General features: G+C 46.2%; 1 protein-coding gene across 1 annotated transcript; it reads left to right on the top strand.

Annotated features, from left to right (window-relative positions):
- The first annotated feature begins 2,465 nt into the window (after window positions 1-2,465).
- Window positions 2,466-11,596, top strand: Echs1 (enoyl-CoA hydratase, short chain 1). Its single transcript, XM_028787148.1, has 8 exons — window positions 2,466-2,595; window positions 4,715-4,912; window positions 5,291-5,418; window positions 6,055-6,154; window positions 7,053-7,157; window positions 7,605-7,724; window positions 9,525-9,592; window positions 10,924-11,596. The coding sequence occupies exons 1-8, from the start codon at window positions 2,508-2,510 to the stop codon at window positions 10,987-10,989; spliced, it is 873 nt and encodes a 290-aa protein (XP_028642981.1). The 5' UTR covers window positions 2,466-2,507; the 3' UTR covers window positions 10,990-11,596.
- The last annotated feature ends 2,427 nt before the right edge of the window (window positions 11,597-14,023 follow it).

Below are 14,023 nucleotides of genomic sequence, written 5' to 3'. Positions count from 1 at the left end.
TTTTTTGATTATAGTTAACCTTATAGGTTTGAAGTGGGTTTGATTTGTGTTTCCCTAAAGGCTAATGATGTTGAGCATCTTCTAATATCCCTCAAACAATTACATCTTTAGTGAAGAGATGTATGTTCATCCTTTGTTCTTTGTCGTTCCGATATCTTTTCCTAGTCTGTTACAGGAGTGTGTTATGTCTTCTTGACACAAGACTTTTACCAGATGTAGGACTTGCAGAAAAGTTTCCCTCATCCTGCTTGTGTCTCGACTTTGATGGTCTCCTTTGAAACAAATATTTTTAATTTTGCTAAAGTCCTTGATAGTTGTGATAGCTATTCTTAATTGCCAATTTTGTAACTCCATCACAGGGAACATCTGTGAGGGATTTTTCTTGATTGGATCATTTGAGATAGGACGACCAGCCTATAACTGGGTCACACACTCTCATGGTGCCTATATAAAGAGCACTGAAGAAAGACGCTTTTGCTTTTTGCCTGCTCACTCTCATCCTCACTGGCCAGTTTGTATATCCTGATCCTGAGGATTCCCTCATTGATATTAGAGCCTACTTCTTCTGGATTCCAACTATGCTCAAGACCAGCTGAGCCCCTCACCTTGTGGACTGAACTATTGGATTCTTGAACTTGCTATCAAGAGACAGCCACTATTGGATTAACTGGGCCAAAGCCTGTAAACCATTCTAATCATATGTACACACACACACACACACACACACACACACACACACACACAAGCACCAGATCTCATTATAGATGGTTGCAAGCCACCATGTAGTTGCTGGGGATTAAACTCAGGAACTCTGAAGAGCAACCAGAGCTCCTAACCTCTGAGCCATCTCTCTAGCCCAATATTTGCAGTTTTTAAAGCATCCCAGACAAACAGAAAATGTGTGTGTGTGTGTGTGTGATATTCTATCAGTTCTATTCCTTTAGAGATCCCTAACAAATACAATATTCTCTCTCTTTACCTGTTTCTTCCTTTGTCCCTAAACTCAGAGAATATTAGGCATCTAATATTTGACACCAGCCCTGAGTTGCTAAATAAACTGTGTTTGAGACATATCATTTTGGAGCTACTGTCACAGTTGCTATGCCAATACAGAGACCTGGAACAAAGGTTTGTTGGTGATCTGTTTCTGTTTATATTCTACTTTAGTCTTGAAATAAAGTTTGCTGACTGCTCTATTCTGGTTTGGATTGTTTTCTTTAAAATATTGAGAGGCCAAACCTGCTCCAACTTGGGACTGGCCTCTATCTTAAAGAAAAAGAAAAAGAAAAAAAAAAAAGCCTGAGAACTTGGCCTACAGCAGAACCCAAGCTGCACCCACGTACCAGGAAGGACCTCACGCTTGTCCTTGGCCAGAGTTACTCTGTAGCTACTTCCTAGCAACAGTGAAGCAAAGATTAACCTGCTTGTTTCAGATGTACTTTCAGTCCTTTTGTGATTGTATATAGTCTTGCTTCAGAGCACCAACCTGTCGGCTTACAATAGACATTCAGTTAGACACTTGCCAGGATACACACCCCCTCACTTAAGTCCATTTCTCATAAAACCTTGTCCTGCTGGGGGTTCAAGGCTGTTCCACCTTCCCCTCCAGTCCTGCTGTGCCAGGGTTAGGTTGGAGAAAAGCCCAAGCCGGAGCTTGTAATAAACTCTAATGCTAATTCATGGGAATGGCTCCTTGGTGGTCTTTTGGGGTCCGCAAACGCTTCCTGGCACAACAGTATTAAGTTTGCTTTTGTCTGTAGGTTCTGTCCTTTATCTCTATTCTGGTGTTTGCAGGACCAGGGCAAGAATACAAATAAAGACCTGATAATACTTGCTAAACATTTTAAAGTTCTAATTCAAGATAATTTATGTCAACAAAGCATTGGCTTTCTTTTAAATTTATGTGAAATCTCCTCATCTTGTAAAAACACAGCTATTCCTAACCTGATGTTAGGAAGCTAGTCAGTTGCCATGTAAAGAATGCCTCTGGGGGCAGATTATAGTGGCACATGCCTTTAATCCAAGTACTTGGAAGGCAGAGGCAAACGGTTCTCTGTGAGACCAAGAAACAGCCTGGCTCATAAGGAGAGTTCCAGACCAGCTAGGGCTATGTAGTAAGACCCTGCCACAAAACTAAAAACCGCCTCGCTCTTTACGGCTTTATGCTTTACTGCTATATCTGCAATCATGCCTTCCAGTGGTCAAGACCGAAAGCACACGGTCAACACTGGGGAAAGGGCACAGCCACGTCTCCCAGCCTGACTCTATAAACTGGGCACCCGCCAAGGGCACACCACCTAAGTGACGCAATTAAGAGACTATTCAAAGAACCTCAGCCCCGCACCTCTGATCTTCCTCCCCACGATGCCCCACCCCGCACTCTGTATCACCCCGCCCAGGTCACCAGTTCAACCCTTTAGCTTCCGTCTTCCTTTGGCTTGGGATCTGGGGAGGAGCGATTCTGCAGGCGGGGCGATTCTGTGGGCGGAACAAATCGTCTCTCCACCATGGCGGCCCTGCGTGCTCTGCTCCCCAGAGCCTACAGCTCGCTGTTGTCCTCAGTTCGCTACCCAGAACTCCGGCGCTTCGCCTCGGGTGAGTGCGGACACCGGCGGGGTGCGTCAACCCACGTTGGGTGGATTCTCCACCCATAACCTCTGGGTGGTCCCTAAACCCTGGCCTGCACGCACCCTCACTTGATCCTGGACTTTCTCTCCTGACTCTAGATCTTTTGTCTGACCCCCACTTCCACAAGCATGCACTCCCAACACTTGACTCTGAAGTCCCTGGACCCTGGATTCGAGTATGCATCCCCACACTAAACCCAGATTTCCTACAAGTGATCACTGACTCTAGCTTGGAGTTCCTCACACCCTGTTCCTCCTTCAGAGCCTCCAACTCCACTGCTCGACTGACCCCTTCCCAATTCCTTACCGCCCCCCTCCCCGCCGCCCAATCTGACCTTAGTCTCACCTTACAAGCCCAGCCAGATCCTAGCACCTAGAAGCCCTGTCTAATAGGAGGGCCCTGTGTGTAGAGGCTGCTTCTCAACTCTAACTTTTATTAAGTGTCGAGATCTCTGGCCAGCTGGGAGCATGCATGTTGGTTCTGAAATCCCATGTGTTTAGGTAGCTTTAAGAGAATGTGAAGGTAGATTAAGTAAGACAGCCTGAGTATTGGGAAAGGTTTGTCCATAGTGCCTCCGGTCTAATCTCTCCAGTGTCCACAGCGTCTCCTGATCATGTCCTTCAAACCATCCAATCAGCGTGGCCCATACTGACACACCCACTTTCCTCCCTTGCCTGCTGAATAGTTCCTCCCTTCTCACCCCTTGGCTGCACTCTCCTGCAGCCATCTAGTGCTCCACTGTTAGCATGAATTCTTGACCGTGCTCTGGGGCAAGGGCTTCTCCTGAATCCCAACCTGGATTGGCTGTCATGTCCTGCCCCCCTGAATGGCAGACATCCTACTGTTCAGTAAAGTACCTCACATTTAAGTTACAACAGAACAAATCACCCAGAACACAGACCCTCACTTTCAGGTTTATCTTCCTCACCCTAAGTCTATGAGCTGCACTCCCCAAGTCTTGAGTTGGTTGGCCCTCCAGGTCTCCTAGAAGAAAATGGTGCTTTGTACCAGCCTGTGTCCCAACAGGCCTGGGCTTTGTCAGGCTCTCACCTGCTGTCATGGTCTGCAAAGTGCTGGCATATGGGAGGAAGGTGAATGTTCTGTGCTAGAGTTTTCCTTTTTGATATTTTTATTTGTTTGTTGAGACAGTATCTCACTAGGTAGCTCTGGCTGGCCTGGAACTAGACCAGGTTAGCCTGGAACTCAGAAAGATGCACCTGCATCTCTTTCCTGAGTCCTAGGATTAAAGGCATGTGCCACCACCACCACCATGCCTAGATAGATCCTAGCTAGAGCTGCAGGCTGAGGTGGTAAGGGTGGTACAGAATTCCCTGTCTATACCTGTCTCAGTACAGAACTGATAGAATTGATATTTTCTACTCATTAGGGGGTATATTAGAGTGATTTACAGGCTGTGGTCTGAGTAGTCCCAGAGTGGATGTTTCCTGAAAGAAAGGCCAAGGATTCAGTAGTTATTCAGTCCAAAGACTAAATGTCTCAGCAGGCCCAATCTGGTTTTGGAGTCTAGAAAAGTGCTAGAGAGCTGAGAGTCTTAAGTGCATATTGGAATCTCAAAGAACTAGGTTCAAACACCAGAGAAAGGGTGCCTTAAGAATAAGTTAGTTGCCTGATGGTGGTGGTGGTACACACTTTTAATCCCAGCACTTGGGAGACAGAGGCAGGTGGATCTCTGAGTTTAGGCCAGACTGGTCTACATGGTGAAATCCAAGACAGCCAGAGAAACTTTGTCTCAAAACAAACAAACAAACAAACAAAAACAAAAAACCCAAACAAACAAACAAAAAAAGATTAGATGAACTTGAACTTGCTGTCCAGAGTGAAGGCAAGCAGGCAAAAGCAAAAGCTTCTTTCTTCCATGTTCTTTCATGTGGGCTGCCACCAGAATGTGTGTCCCAGACATAGGGTTAGGTCATTTCACCTCAAAAGAGCCATTTAAGAAAATCCTCCACAGGTAAGGCTTGGGTGTTAGTTGATTCCTGATGTGGTCAGGTTGATGACTAAGATTAGCCACCATGGTACCTTTAATATCTTTATGATGATGCTTCCCTTTGTCCTCTTGACCTAGGTGCTAACTTTCAGTACATCATCACAGAAAAGAGAGGAAAGAACAGCAGTGTGGGGCTGATCCAGTTGAACCGCCCCAAAGCACTCAATGCACTTTGCAATGGCCTGATTGAGGAGCTCAACCAAGCACTGGACACCTTTGAGGAAGATCCCGCTGTGGGCGCCATTGTGCTCACTGGCGGGGAGAAGGCCTTTGCAGGTGTGCTGCGCAGCCATGCTTGTGGATGGGAGCGGGATGCTATGGCCTGTGGGAGGCAGCAAACTGGACCAGTTTCTCTGTGATGGGAGGGTGCCTTAAGATATACTAACATGTAAAGTAAGCCGTGGAAGAGCAGGGCGTGTGGTGAACATTCAGGTATGCTCAGTAAATACTGGCCTAAGCGGAGCTTCCTCTGAGTGTACCTGTCATCCGTTGCCTACCACAGCCCCCAACATTACCTTCTTAAATGGTGAGCTGTTGGTCCATGTTATGAGCTGTTCCCACTGTGGAGGGAAGTGCCTCCAAGCCTTGAGCATAGGATATAGGACTGAGAAGTTCTCTGATGTCTGGTCATTGAAACCTCATTTCTACCTGTAGCTGGAGCTGACATCAAGGAAATGCAGAACCGGACATTTCAGGACTGTTACTCCAGCAAGTTCCTGAGCCACTGGGACCGTATCACCCAGGTCAAGAAGCCAGTCATCGCAGCTGTCAATGGCTATGCTGTAAGTGTCAGCCCCCAGAGGCCTTCTGTGCTGGCTGGAGGGACCTATGCTTTTAAAAGGCCAATAGTATCTTTTGCTGTCTGCTTTGTTTGATGGAGACCCATTGGCTAGTTCCCAGATTCGTTAATGAGCTTTTCCATTTCTCTTTAATTGCTGCAGTGGCTAAGCTACTTGTGTGAAGGCTGTGAGTACTCTCTGCGTGCCCATTAGGGTTCCTGCTTCACTAGGCTATTGACAAATGCAGTACTAGCTTAGCCCACGGAAAAACCGTGTGATTATTATACATGCTGATTATTGAATAAAACCGATCACGGTGGGGTTGGCCAACCACTCAAATTCATGTCTTTACCCTCTGTGGCTGATTTGAAGCCACTATGCCAGGCTGAGTTATTCACTATAAAGCCAGAAATAATTACTGCCTGGCCCTTTGCATAAAAGTCTGTGAGCCTCTGCTAAGCAACATTACCCTTATATCTATCCTAACACTTAAGTCTAGTTTTGTTTGGCTAGGGTAACATTTGCTGTTATCTGACTCTGTTTCACAGTTTCAGAAAAGTTCTGTAAGCAAATAGAGTGGTTTTCTGCCTGGGCTCCTCTGGTAAAATCTACCTGCTTCTGAACATTTTTATTTTTCAGCTTGGTGGGGGTTGTGAACTTGCCATGATGTGCGATATCATCTATGCCGGTGAGAAAGCCCAGTTTGGACAGCCAGAAATCCTCCTGGGGACCATCCCAGGTGAGAATGTGTGAGCTGTAACAGGACAAGCCTGAGTCTCAGCCTTATGGCTTGCATCCAATCATAGATGGATGACTTGTCTGTTCAGTTTTCTCTCCACCAGCCAGCACCTGAAGAATAGCATTTAAAGATCAGACAGTCTGGGAGCTTCAGGACATGTCCATCTCTTATAAATATACAGATCCTAAATCCAACAATATCATACACAGAGAGTTTACTGGCTTCAGCCACAATGGTTCTTTCCTGCCCGTGATCCATACACTTTTAAGAGCTTTGTATACCAGAAGCTTGGGAGAAAGATGAGTAGACTTGGATTTACACCAAAGACTCTATCCCACTACTGGAAAGAATCTGGCTCTGTCCACTACTATGCCACTGGCAGAGCAGGTCAGGTAGGCTGCCTGAGTTCAGCACAACAGACTGTGGAATTCTCATTCCTGCCTTCTGGGAAAGCCCTAAGAAATGGAGGAAGCAATATCATTGCCCTCCAGGGGCCACTTGTTAGACCTGGCAGGAGGAGGTGAACACTCAGAGAAAGGACTTGAGCCCTCAGGGATGAGACCACATTCAGAGGATGCCTCTGCTGTTCTTGAGGGTTGACCAGGCTTGTTCTGAGATTCTGAGCAGTGAATTCAGTGAATTTGTGCAGGTCTGCCTGGGGAAGGCAGACAAGGCTGGGATTCAACCCAACATGGGCTTTCAGGCAGACCTGAAACCTTCCAGGAAGGTGGAAAAGGAGCCAATTTGATTTTCTTTCTTCCTTTTTAGTACTGAGAAGGAACCCTTTGCCTCGTGCATGCTAAAGCCTCTTCTGTCACTGAGCTGCATTCTAGCCCTGGGTTTCTTCTCAGTGTCACCTGACAAAGGGCCAACTGAGACCTCAAATCTCTCCCTGTAGGTTCAGGGGGCACTCAGAGACTCACCCGAGCAGTCGGCAAATCGCTAGCAATGGAGATGGTCCTCACTGGTGACCGTATCTCAGCCCAGGATGCCAAGGAAGCAGGTGGGGTATCTGATGTTGTGAGCTGGGGAAGGCTTAGGCTACTCCAGGTGTCCCCATGGGTAGCTGGCATTGGAGCCCTATGGTTCTGTCTTTGGCTTTTATATCTTGAAATACATTGTGTACAAGAGAGTGGCAACATATGTTTGGGTTAGAATCTCTTCCCACTGCCCTTTAAAGGCTCTTAGAGGCCAGCCAGCCCTCTCCCTGCCCTTGGGAGTGACCACAGTCCTCAAGTCCTCTGTTCCATTTGATCCTGTAGACAGCATGGCCTGTGCAACCTAAGAGTTCGGTGACTGGAGCTTGGCAGTGGAGAGCACAGAGTTACCTGCTGCTGGGGACAGCCATCCCTTGTTTAGGACCCAGAGAACTGGCCTCTCAGTGTCACTGGGTTCTAGAGGAAGTGGACAAGGATATTTTTGCATGCTATTCAGACTTTTCATGTTTTAGGTCTTGTAAGCAAGATTTTTCCTGTTGAAACCCTGGTTGAAGAGGCCATCCAATGTGCAGAAAAAATTGCCAGCAATTCCAAAATCATAGTAACCATGGCGAAAGAATCTGTGAATGCAGGTAGGAGTCTGCTGGGAAGAGACCATAGGACTGTGTAGGTAATGTTGTGAGGTTCCAAACTACACCCCCTTGTCCCAGGCAGCAATGAGAAAGTTCTCAGGATTGCAGTTTGCCATCGTGTTCCAGGTTTCGGTCACTCACAGGTCTGATAAGATATTCTGAGTGTCTCTTTATACCAGGACCCACATTCTGGGCCAGGCTCGGAACATAATGGCAATGTAGTATTAGGCACAGAGGGAAGATGATGATTGTAGCCACAGCCCCTGAAGTCAGTGGTCTGTGGTTGGTGGGAAAGCTATCTCTGGGGATCTGGATTAATGATTTCCTCCTGAGCCCATGTTCTGATTATGTAAGTGGGCTGTAGCCTGGGGCCTGCAGTAGCATTATCTCATGTGAGGCATTCCATTGGTTCTCTCACCTCATGAGGCTGGTCTGACTTGCTTTCCCCAGAGCTGCCTCAACCTTTTCTTTCTTCTTCTCTTTAAACATACTCATTTAGTTATTTCTTTATTTCACACTTTAACATAATGAGGGGGTATCCCATGGTGCACATGTGCAAGTCAGAGAATGATTTGGGGAGTCAGTTGTCTCCTTCACCATATGGGTTCCAGAAATTGAATTCCAGTTGTCATTAGGCCAGGCGACATGGGCTGCTATCCACTGAGCCATCTGGCTGATCCCATTGTTTAGATTTTGAGACAAGGTCACTCTGTATATATATATAACTGAAGCTGCCCTCAAACTCTGGATCCACCTGCTTCAGTTTTGAAGGTTGAATGCATGTATCACCACATCCAGCTTGAGTCTTTTCTTAATATAGTTATGTTATTTATTAACATGTATGTGGATTTATATGTATGTGTGTATGTGTGTGGGTCTGTGTGCCTTTTCATGTGTGGAGGCCAGCAGATCTCTCAGAGCTGGAGTCACAGGGATTTGTGGGATACCACCTGAATGGAGTTTTTGTGGTTGTTTTACATTTTTTATTTTTATGTGTGTGTTTGGCTGCCTATGTGTATGTACATCACATGTGGGCATGGTGCAGTGAAGGACATTGGACATGAGCCTCTCTGTGGAGGGAACCCAGGTTCTCTGTGAGATCACAGGAGTTCTTAGCCACTGAATCATCTCTCCAGCCTGGAATGGAGTCTTAATGTAATAGTTTACCTCAGCACTTGGAATGGTTGTGTTTCTGCTTAATATCACATGTAGAGTCATTTTGGGGGCCAAAAATGAACGTGACCCACAAAAGTTGGGGCTACCTCCAGAGGGCACACCAGTCTTTCAGGGTTGCTGCTGGCCACAATCAGGTGTGTTGATGTTTAAAGAGCCAGCTTTTTGTGGAGCACACAGGGAGGAACTAAGGCTTCTGGCGAGGTCACAGTGGCAGGCATAGTCATAGCTCAGATCCTTCACAGAACTGCTCTACAGGACAATGGAATAGAAGACCCCAGCAGCGTTGTCCCTGCTGATAGCCATCCTCTGCTTCTTATCCTTTACTGTGTTTCTATGTTCAGTTTTACCAGCCACCTCAGGTCCCCATAGCTGGACAGATTCTGCTATTCGTCCTTTGTTCAGTTCTGGTGCTTTTCTGAGGGCCCTGGGCCACTACTAAGGCCTAGGAGAGCAGGGTGTCCATATGGCTACATCAATGTAGGCCATTCACTCGAGAAGTGGGGAGAGCTGGATCAGCCTGGAGCCCACACCAAGCCTGGAGCCCTTTCTGTAGGTCACAGTCAGTTTGACGTGAGTGCCTCACATTTGGCACTTCGGTTGGTGACCCCAGGGTTTCTTTTTCAGCCTTTGAAATGACGTTAACAGAAGGAAATAAGCTGGAGAAGAAGCTCTTCTATTCTACCTTTGCCACTGTGAGTAAAACATACTCTGCTTAGGATTCAAGTCTGTTTCCATTGCAGATGCTGCTGGGAATCTCTTACTGCAAAAAGGCCCCATGAATTACACCACTGAGCATAAGCTCCTGTATTTAAAGTCCATTTGTAACTGGCCACAGACTCAGAACTTTGGAGACTGGGGCCAAGGTTAATTGCTTGAGCCCAAGAGTTTGAAACCAGCCTGTGCAACACAGAGAAACCATCTCTAAATATTATTTATCTCATATGCATAAGTGTATTGCCTGAGTATTTGTAAGTACACTATATGAGTGTACTGCAGAGTATGCCTCTGAGTATGCCTGCAGAGTCCAGAAAAGGGCACTGGATACCTTGGAACTAAAGTTACAGACTGTTGTAAGTGTTGGAAACCAAACCCAGATCCTATTCAAGAGTAGCAAGTGCTTTTAGCTACTGAGCCATCTCTAACCACCACCACCTAATTCTTAAATTTTACTTTATTTTTTTATTTGTTTGAGACAGAGTCTCATTATATAACCCTGGCTGATGTGGAACTCACTATGTAGACTAGGCTGGCCTCAAATTCACAAAACCTCCTGAATTCTGAGATTAAAGGAATGTGCCACCATGCTTGACTACAGTTCACCTCTTATCAGAAGCTCACGTTTAAGTGTTTGAAAGAATCTTCTGATTATCAGATGCATTATCTATTGTACCACTGGCCCAGTGCTCAGTGTTTTATAAAAGAAACCTTTATGGAGCTGGAGAGATGGCTTAGCATGTTCCAGAGGACCTGAGTTCACTTCCTAGCACCACACTAGATGGCTTACAATCACCTGTAACTCCAGTTCCTCTGATACCTCACTTCTGATCTCTATGCTACAAACACACACACACACACACACACACACACACACACACACACACTCAAAGATTTTAAATGGTTTGGTCCTCTAAGGAAGAAATGAAGATGTTTTCACATAGTGTGTTCACTGGAAAAGGAAGGGCAGGTGAAAAGCAGGGTTTTGTCGCTGCCCCAAAGCTCTGAGAGAGATTCCCAACTCAGACCCTGCCAGATCCCTAGGTATTGTGAGCATGAGTTTCTGGTACTCATGTTATCACTCCTGATTGCCTGTGTCCTGGATGGTTTACAATCCCCTCTCCCAAGCTTAGCACTGTTTGTGGGGAATCCCATGTTTCATGGGCTCACTGCAGAATCACTGTCTTGTTGATGAGCTTGGAGAACAGGTAAGAAGGGAAACGTAAGAGCACCTTGGAGATGCAGGCAGTCAGCTGAGGGCCTCAATGGCAATATTCAAACTTCACCTATCTTCTTTCTTCCCTGCCAGGATGACCGGAAAGAAGGGATGGCTGCATTTGTGGAGAAAAGGAAGGCCAACTTCAAAGACCACTGAGAGCTGGCAGCTATACCACTTGCCACCCTGGAGAGGAAAGCTCAGCCTGTCAATTGAGAGGCAAATAAATTATCCAAAAGGATAGTAGTGTCGGCCACAGTTCCTACCGAAGGCTTCAGGGCTGTGGCCGCAGGTTGGGAACTTGCCGTGCGGCCTGCAACCTTCACCAGTTGTTGGAAGTCAATCTCTCACCATCTTCTAAATCAGAAATCTGGGAAGCCTTCAAGGTGTCTTGTTTTTTTTTTTTTTTAACTTCACTTTAAGGGCAGGTGCAAGCTTGGACCAGCCACTCCCCTGTGCACTATCCGCAGTGCTAGCTTGGGATGTGGGCTTCAAGAGGGAAGTAGTCCTGTCTGTTGATTCCCAACATGATCATTCAATGAAAGTAACTATTTCACAGTTTAGATTTGACTCACCTGTAGTTATCTCTAGAGAGTCAATATTTTTTTTTAATTATTATTGCTATTATTTTCTTATGGATAGGGTTTCACTGTGTATCCCTGGCTACCTGGAAGTTATTATATACACCAGGTTGACCCTAAACTCACAGAGATCAGCCAGCCTCAGTTTCCGAAGTGTTGGGGATTAAAGGTATATGCTACCACGCTGTGACTAGTTGTGTGTTTTTAACTTCACCATCTTAACCTTGTACAGCATCAAGCACTTTCACATCAATGAGCGGCCATCCCCATCATCAGGCTCCAGGACTCTGGTCTCTAGACCTTCATCTTCCCAAGTTAAAACTGTCTCCGTTAGACATTAAACACCAAACCCCGACCCCACTTCACAGCCTCTGGCACCAACCCTTTTACTTTCTATGAGAATGAGATGACTCCAGGTGCCTCATGAGTGGAATTAGAGTAATTGTTACATTGTGTTTGTTATGGTCCTTGTACAATGCAATGCAAGTATCTCCCCCTCCCTCACCATACATCAGTGTTGAAATCTAACCTCTCAAGGTGGTGGTCTTAAAATGCTAAAAGTTGGATGGGGTTCATGAGTGGATTTGTAAGGCCTGGAGGGAACTCTTGCAGCCCTTTTCCTATGAAGATGAAATGAGGAAGGGCCAGGAAGTCTGTCTCTGCCAGACAGCAAATCTACCTTCCTTCGACTTCTTGCCCCTAGAACTGTGAGAAGTTAAGCCATTGAGTTGTAGCATGTCAGAAGCATAAACTAAGACAAACATCCTCCAAGTTCATTCACATTGTAGTAGGTGTGTTTAAAGCCTGATATCTTATGCTGAGATGAAGACTTGTCATTTCTTCTTACAGTAGTGTGAGAGATACTTATTTTTGAAGTCATCTCAATATTTTGCTCAATATGTATTTGTCTTGAACTCCTGAATGTAAGCAGTCCTGATTCTGCCTTCCAGATAACTGTGACTACACTGGTATTCCCCCCATTCCCAGACAGGTAATATATATGGACAGTGCCTGGCTTCTCACCGTCTGGGCTACAGTGAATGGTAGGACAGAGTGTTAGTCAGGGTTTGTATTTCTGCACAAAACATCATGACCAAAAAGGAAGTTGGAGAGGAAAGGGTTTATTCAGCTTACACTTCCACATTGCTAGTCATCACCAAAGGAAGTCAGGACTGGAATTCACACAAAGCAGGAACTTGGAGGCAGAAGCTGATGCAGAGACCATGGGATGGTGCTGCTTACTGGCTTACTTCCTCTAGCTTGCTCAGCTTGCTTTCTTATAGAACTCAGGACCACCAGCCCAGGGATGGCACCACCCACAATGGGCTAGGCCCTCTCCCCATGATCACTAATTGAGAAAATGCCTTACAGCTGGATCTCATGGAGGCATTTCCTCAAGAGAGACTCTTTTCTCTATGATAACTCCGGCTTGTGTCAAGTTGACACACAAAACCAGCCAGTATAGAGAGTGACCTTCTACACTGGCCCTAGCATTTCAGTGGACTGTGGCTAGGATCCCAAGATCTGCTATGCCCAGAGGGTCCTTGTAGGGAAATGACTGCCTATTTGCTGTGGCAGTAGGGCATCAGGGCCATTCTGCAGCACCTTCAGTACCTATCAGTGTGAGAGTGGAGACTCACATGGAACCTCAGGTGTTTGCACAAAATTCACCTGATGGGGAAAGGCCAGCTGGAGCTACACAGTGAGACCTTATCTCAATTAAACAACAATGGAGGTTGGAGAGTCTGTGAGTTGAGACCTGCCTAAACTCCAGATTAAGACATATATCATAACCAAGTATTCAAAATTTGTTATGAAGTTAATACACAGCCCAGACCATGGTAACTGGCATGGTCCACTATACAGGGTCACCCAACCAAAGCTTCCTGTTCTAGGAGCCAGGCCTCAGGGCCTTTCTCCTGGTAAAGCTCCCTTTCCCCTAGAAGAAGGCATTGGATTCCCTCAGACTTTAGTTATAGACAATTATGAGCCACCGTGTGTGATAGGGATCAAACCTGGGTCTGCTGGAAGAGCAGCTAGTGCTCTTAGCCATTGAGCCATCTCTCCAGCCCCAGTGTTCACTTATTAAAGCTGGGCACACAAGAAAGTATGTGTTAGCCATTGACTGACACACAGCGTAGAATAAACAAGCAGAGGAGGCAACCACCCAACAGGAGAAGCCTTGAAACTGATGTCATGGAATCATTAGTTGTTTGTTTTATTTTGTTCTTTTAAAATATGCTTTTAAAAAAAATGCTGTTCCCACACTCCCCTGTCCCTGTGTACCACATGTGTGCCTGGTGGCTCAGAGGCCAGAAAAGAGCTGTAGATCCCTTGGAACTGGAGTTACAGATGGTTGTGAGCCACCAACCTCAAATCCCGTGGAAGATCAGCCAGTGCTCTTACCCACTGAGCCATCTTTCCAGCCCCTCATTGGTTTAATTTCTGTGTGTCCACTGAGCATATACCTCAGTCATTTGATTCTGAAAAATGGAGCAGTATTTTAGACGTCTCATGGGAGATTCAGACTCAACCCTGGGTCTAGCATAGCACACTCAGACCTGTGTGTGCTAGGTCTGCCCTAGCAGGATCGGAACCCACCCGCAGCCCTC

The sequence above is a fragment of the Grammomys surdaster genome, unplaced genomic scaffold (genome assembly GCF_004785775.1).
Source record: "Grammomys surdaster isolate TR1022 unplaced genomic scaffold, NIH_TR_1.0 125612, whole genome shotgun sequence".
Lineage (NCBI taxonomy): Eukaryota > Metazoa > Chordata > Mammalia > Rodentia > Muridae > Grammomys > Grammomys surdaster.
Note: the sequence above shows the minus strand (reverse complement) of the source record. Positions and strands in the feature narration are given on the sequence as shown.

Coding starts and splice junctions, on each gene's coding strand:
- Echs1 (XM_028787148.1), top strand. CDS start 2,508: ATGGCGGCCCTGCGTGCTCTGCTCCCCAGAGCCTACAGCTCGCTGTTG. Junction 4,913..5,290: donor CGGGGAGAAGGCCTTTGCAG/GTGTGCTGCGCA, acceptor TTCTACCTGTAG/CTGGAGCTGACATCAAGGAA. Junction 7,158..7,604: donor CCAGGATGCCAAGGAAGCAG/GTGGGGTATCTG, acceptor TTCATGTTTTAG/GTCTTGTAAGCAAGATTTTT.